General features: G+C 47.5%; 1 protein-coding gene across 1 annotated transcript; it reads left to right on the top strand.

Annotated features, from left to right (window-relative positions):
• Positions 1-464: 464 nt before the first annotated feature.
• IQCF6 (IQ motif containing F6) lies at positions 465-1163 on the top strand. Its single transcript, XM_029918716.1, has 2 exons — positions 465-527; positions 735-1163. Exons 1-2 carry the CDS (start codon positions 513-515, stop codon positions 1101-1103), a joined length of 384 nt encoding a protein of 127 aa, XP_029774576.1. The 5' UTR covers positions 465-512; the 3' UTR covers positions 1104-1163.
• Positions 1164-6164: the final 5001 nt, after the last annotated feature.

The following is a 6164-nucleotide window of genomic DNA, read 5'->3' as shown; positions in this document are numbered from 1 at the left end:
CCACGCTTTCACAAATTTTATATGAAGTTATGCTAGCCTGTGAATGCACTGTTTGGAGGCTCTCCCACGGGCTCTGACACTTAAGTTTCTGGAAACCCAAACTGGCTAGGCATATTCCTAAAGTAAAACCCCTTACTTGAAGGAAAGCTGTGTGAGTCTCTCAGTGCTGCTGCCAGCAAGAACAGAAACAAGTGACTGGAAAGTGTAGAAAGGGCAAGACTTAAGAAGCCAGTTGGGTCTGAGAAATATACTGCAAGCAAGAGATAATGGCAGGTGTCCAAAATGCTGGCGATCAACAGATGAGGGGACTGGTCACTCCAAAAGGAGACTCTTGAGCAAGAGGAGAGAGGAGAGCCATGCGGCAAAAACGTGGATGGATAGGACCTGATGAGGGAGGAGTCCTGTGTGTAGCTGGGTGGAGTCTAATGTGAGCGGGTGACTAACAGTTGAGGGCGGGGCTAAAGGTCAGGGTGGCCTAACTGATAGATGAGTGGACTCTGAAGACCAGGGCCATGGACACACAAAATGTGAGTAAGGCCCACTCGGAAGAGGTCTGCTTGGCGGATAATGAGCAGTGACTATAATGAGTGGGAGACTGGAAATAAGATGGATGGGCCTGGAAATGGGAGGGCAGGGCCACCTGTGTCAGCACCTGTCTTCCCAGCACCACAGATGGGGATAGAAATGGGAGGGTACCCACTGAGCATCTCCCTGTTCTTCCCTCCTCTGATCAGTTAGAGAACGCAGCCGTAAAGATTCAGTCCTGGTGGCGTGGCAGCAGGGTGCGCCGGACATTACTGCACACAGCACTCAGGGCCTGGGTCATCCAGTGCTGGTGGAGGTCGATGCAGGCCAAGATGCTGGAGCAGAGACGGCGCCTGGCACTAAGACTCTACACCTGCCAGGAGTGGGCGGTGGTGAAGGTGCAGGCACAGGTTCGGATGTGGCAGGCTCGCAGACGGTTTCTTGAGGCACGCCAAGCGGCCTGCATCATCCAGTCTCACTGGCGCTGGCATACCAGCCAAACCCGGGGCCTGATCCGGGGCCGCTATGAGGTCAAAGCCAGTCGGCTGGAACTTGACATCGAAATACTCCTGACCTAGGGCGCTAGTAGAGCCAAGGAGACTGGATCTCTCTACCAATAAAGACACTTACTGAGCACAGTCTTGCACTTTGGAAATTAGACCCATAAAAGAGGGATCAGCCCGCCCTGGGGCACCCCACTCGAGCCCCTTACTCCTAATGCAAATCTGACCCATCTTGCACCCAGAAGAGACCCCAGGCAGCAGGACAGGCTCTGACGCCTCAGCCAGCCTGACCCCAGCTCTCTCCACAAGCGGGGTTAGGCATTGGGCTTTATTTTTCTGCAGCCCCTCCCCAGGCAACTCCATTCAAGGAAGGACACCGGAGAGTCAGGCTGCAGCCAGAGACAGCTGGGAAGGGCAGGATTTCACAGGCCTGTGCTAGGCAGGGTCCTCAGAGTCAGTGCAGTGTTTGACAGCGAGCCAGGAAGACAGCACCCAGCTGAGCAACAGCAGGACAGGGGCTGTATCTCACTGGGGGACAGTCAGCCAGAGCCAGCCTCTGGGGAAGACCAGGGCAGGAGCCCAGGAGCAGCAGCTGTGCCTGCCGCTTCCACCACCAGGGGCTGAGAGACAAGGTTTCCCTTCCCTCTACTGGCCACTTCCTGGGAGAACATGGCACTGTGGGGGAGGGAAGAGAGCCCAGCCAGGTGGGGCTGAGGAGACAAGCGGAGGTGAGCAGGGGGACAGACTGTCCCTATGCCACTGGAAGTCATCGGTTTAGGCCGATGACCTCTAAATCTTACCACATCCTCAGAAGCAGCTGTTTTAGCCCCAAGATCCGCTTGTGGAGAGAGCATATGGCCACGCCCCCTGCAGGGCCTGCCTCAAGGGGGAGCTGATGGCCACTGCCGGCTGAATTTCTTGCTAACTCTCTGCACCCACGCTCAGCCCTCTGTGTACTTGTCTCTCACAGCCTCTGCTTGGATGCTCAAGTCCCCTCAGATATTTGTCTCTGAACCTACCTCCCAGAAGCCTAAGGCTTGTGACCCTCCCCAGGGGTCTGCGATGGGTGGCCTTGCCCAAGGGGTAGGAGGACCAGCTGAGGAGGTATACAGAAATCAGAGGTCCTCAGGGGCCTTGAAGCTGGGTTAAGGCTTTGCCTCCCCTCAGGTGTGTGTGTGTGTGTGTGTGTGTGTGTGTGTGTGTGTGTGTGTTTGGGGCTCAGAGGAGGGTGTCTCCAGAACAGCCATGGCCGAGGTAGAGATTCAGGGTTCACTCTGCCACCCACAGCCTCCAGTAGCGCCTGTGGCAGTGACGCAGCCAGGTAGCTTGCTCTTCCAAAGGAACCCCTTCAGGAGCTTTGGAAACAGCTCTCACCTGCCCGCCTCACAGGAGTGAGATATAGGGACTTGCTAGGTCTGCATGCAGAACATGGCAGGATTCGCGTGATTATCCCTGTAGCCACCACCCCTTCAGTGAGAGGTGTTAAAACCCAGGCTGGCAAAGCTTTACATCTCTGATTCTCAACCTACACTGGACTTTGGAATCCCCTGGGACACAAAACATACCAGTGCTTGACCCCACCCAGAGATCCTGCTTTAACTGGTCTTCAGAGAGGTCTGGGCATTGGAATTCAGTGTGTGGCCACAATTTGGAAACTGCTGAGTTAAGCCCTTCCCAGCCTACTAGGCCCGTGTGGTCCTCCCTGGGGATGGTGATGCAGAATTCCAAACTGCTCACCAGGCTCAAGGTAATTAAGACTTTCCACTCTGTGATGAGCTAAGAATGCAAAGTAAAATGGGGATTCAGAGGCAGAGCCCCTTCGGTGGAAAATTCTTGGAAGTGGGAAAACAAAGGTATCTGGGGCAGGGATGGGGAAAGGCTGTTGGGGGGAGGAATACATGGGGTCTCTTGTCCCCAGAGACATGACCCCAGGAACATGGCATCATTCCTGTGTGAGCAGTGGAGACTCAGGGACCAGCCCAAGAATGCCACGCTTCATCCAAGGTCTAAACTACCACCTTGGCTCTAATGGCCTGGGGTCTTGAGAACCGGAGGTGGTCTGGACCTGTAGGTGTCGGGCATCAGAGAGTCTGAGGCAGAAGAAATGAATGAGACATAGGATGGAAGTCCACAGAGAGGATCCCTTTTAGCAGCCAGGTCTATGGCTAGAGTTGGCCTGGATCGGTGGAGACACGCACAGCTCCTCAGCAGAGGTGAGGCTGTAGGCGGAGCTTCCAGAGGCAGGAGACCCTCAGAGAACACCACAGACCTTCCCCTCTCTTCCCCACCATCAATGAGAATTGAGCTGGAGAAGGAACTCTCCCTGAGGCTACACTGAAACACTGGAAGTGGGGATGGGATGGTGGGGAGAGGGGGAGATAGATGCTTGGAGCCTTGGGGCAGGAGTGGTCCTGATCAGACTCTGGTGGACTTTGTATTCCCATTCTTGCTCTTTCTCCAAGTGACACTGTGTGCCCACGAGACACTGCCCTAGGCCTGATCAACAAAGAAATATACTGACCTTCAGATTGGCCCAGCATACTGGGCCCCTAAGAAGATAGTTCATCAAGTAAGGGCCCATAGCCTACTGGTCCCTTCCAGCTCTGAAAAGATTCCAAGATGGTATTTCATTCTTGCTCCCAGGATGCCCACCTCATGCTCTCAAGCTCCTCACCTGATACATCTCCAACCTTAGTTCTTATCCTACCATTCAGGGTCTCCATCCTGTCTTGACTTCTGCTTCTCTCTGTCCCAATGTAAATCCAAAATGAAATGGCACTGTGCAACTGCAAGATTTACAGTATAGCTACAGTAATCGAGATAGTATGGTATTGTTGAAAGAACAAATAGATCAATAGAACAGAAGAAAGAGCCCAGAAATAGACTTATAGGAATATAGTCAACTGAACTTTGAATATGGAGCAAAAGGCAATCCAATGGAAAGTTTTTTTTCAATGATGTTGAGAAAAAACAACACCCACATGCAAAAAAAAAAAAAAAAAGTGAAGCTAAACACAGACCTTACGCTCTTTACAAAATTAACTCAAAATGGATCACAGGAGTGTAATACTCTGAGAGCCATGGAAGAAAGAATTGATAAGCTGGACCTCATTAAAAATAAAAGCTCTGTTCTGCAAAAGACAGCAATTAAGAGAATGAGAAAACAAACCACAAACTAGAAGAAAATGTTTGCAAAAGACAGAGCTAATAAAGATTTGTTATCTAAAATATGCAAATAATCCTGAAAACTTAACAATCTTCATTAAAAATGAAGAAAAGACAGAGCAGACACTTCACCAGAAAAGAGGTATAGATGGCAAATTAGCATATGAAAAGATATTTAGAACAATACATTATTAAAGAATTGAAAAGTAAAACAATAATGAAATAACTCTACACATCTACTAAGAAGTAAAAAATCCAAAACACTGACAACACCAAATGCTGGCTAAGATGTGGAGCAACAAGAATGCTCATTCAGTGTTGGTGGGAATGAAAAATGGCATGGCCACTCTGGAGGAGAGTTTGCTGGTTTAATACAGAACTAAACATAAGCTCCCCATATGATACAGCAATTCAGGGTCTTTGTATTTACTCAAGTGAGTTGAACACTTACGTCTACACAAAAATCTGCATATGAGTGCTTACAGCAGTTATACTCATAATTGTTAAAGGTTGAAAGCAACCAAGAAGACTTTCCAATGGGTAAGTTGATAAACTTACTGCAGTATCTCCATCCAATGGAATATTTAGTGATAAAAAAAAAACCAACAAGCTGTTAAGCTATGGAAAGACATGGAGGAATCTTCTACTTAAATCTGAAAAGGCAACATATTGCATGATTCCAACTATATGACACTCTGGAAAAGGCAAACTATAGAAACAGTAAATGGTTGGCAGGTGTCTGGTGGAGGGAATGAGGGATGAACAGGTGAAACCACAAGTGTATTTTATTCTGTATGATACAATAAATGCAGGTACATGAAACTGTGTATTTGTCAAAAACCATAGAACTACACAACACAAAGTGAGCTCTGATGTAAACTATGGAGTTCAGTTAATAATGCATCAATAGTGGTTTGTCAATTGTAATAAATGCACTGCACTAATGCAAGATGTTAATAATAAGTTAAACTATGAGCAGCAGGATGAGGAGCAGGAGGCCACGGAAACTCTATTTTCTGCTCACATTTTCCATAAACCTAAACTGCTCTAAAACGAAAGGCTGTTAATAAAAAATAAAAGGCATAATGACGAGAACAAAAGTACTAAAGCTATCTGCATTTGTAAATCGCTTGATTGTGTACATAGAAATTCATAAAGTACTCAAACACCTACTTTAATATTTCACTCAGCATAACACCCTCCAGTTCCATCCATGTTGCTGCAAATGGTCAAATTTCATTCTTTCTCATTGCCAAGTAGTACTCCATTGTATATATGAACCACATCTTCTTGATGGACATTTAGGTTCTTTCTATAATTTAGCTATTGTTGACAGTGCTCCTATGAACATTGGGGTATAATTGCCCCTATGCATCAGCATTCCTGTATCCCTTGGGTAAATTCCTAGCAGTGCTATTGCTAGGTTATAGGGGAGTTCTATTGTTAATTTTTTGAGGAACCTCCACACTGTTTTCCAGAGCAGCTATACCAGTTTGCATTCCCACCAACAGTGCAAGAGGGTTCCTGTTTCTCCACATCTATGCCAGCATCTGTAGTCTCCTGATTTGTTCATTTTAGCCACTCTGACTGGTGTGAGGTGGTATCTCAGTGTGGTTTTGATTTGTATTTCCCTGATGATGAGTGATGTTGGACCTTGTTTCATGTGTCTGTTGGCCACCTGGATGTCTTCTTTGGAAAAATGTCTATTCGTGTCTTCTCCCCATTTCTTCACTGGATTATTTGTTTTTCAGGTGTGGAGTTTGGTGAGTTCCTTATAGATTTTGGATACTAGCCCTTTATTCGGTATGTCATTTGCAAATATCTTTTTCCATACTGTTGGTTGCCTTATAGTTTTGTTGTTTTCTTTGCAGTGCAGACGCTTTTTATCTTGATGAGGTCCCGGTATTTCATATTTGCTTTTAATTCCCTTGCCTTTGGAGATGTGTCGAGTAAGAAATTGCTGCGGCTGAG

This window comes from Suricata suricatta, chromosome 12 (genome assembly GCF_006229205.1).
Source record: "Suricata suricatta isolate VVHF042 chromosome 12, meerkat_22Aug2017_6uvM2_HiC, whole genome shotgun sequence".
Classification (NCBI taxonomy): Eukaryota; Metazoa; Chordata; class Mammalia; order Carnivora; family Herpestidae; genus Suricata; species Suricata suricatta.
This window is presented reverse-complemented; position numbering and strand designations above follow the sequence as displayed.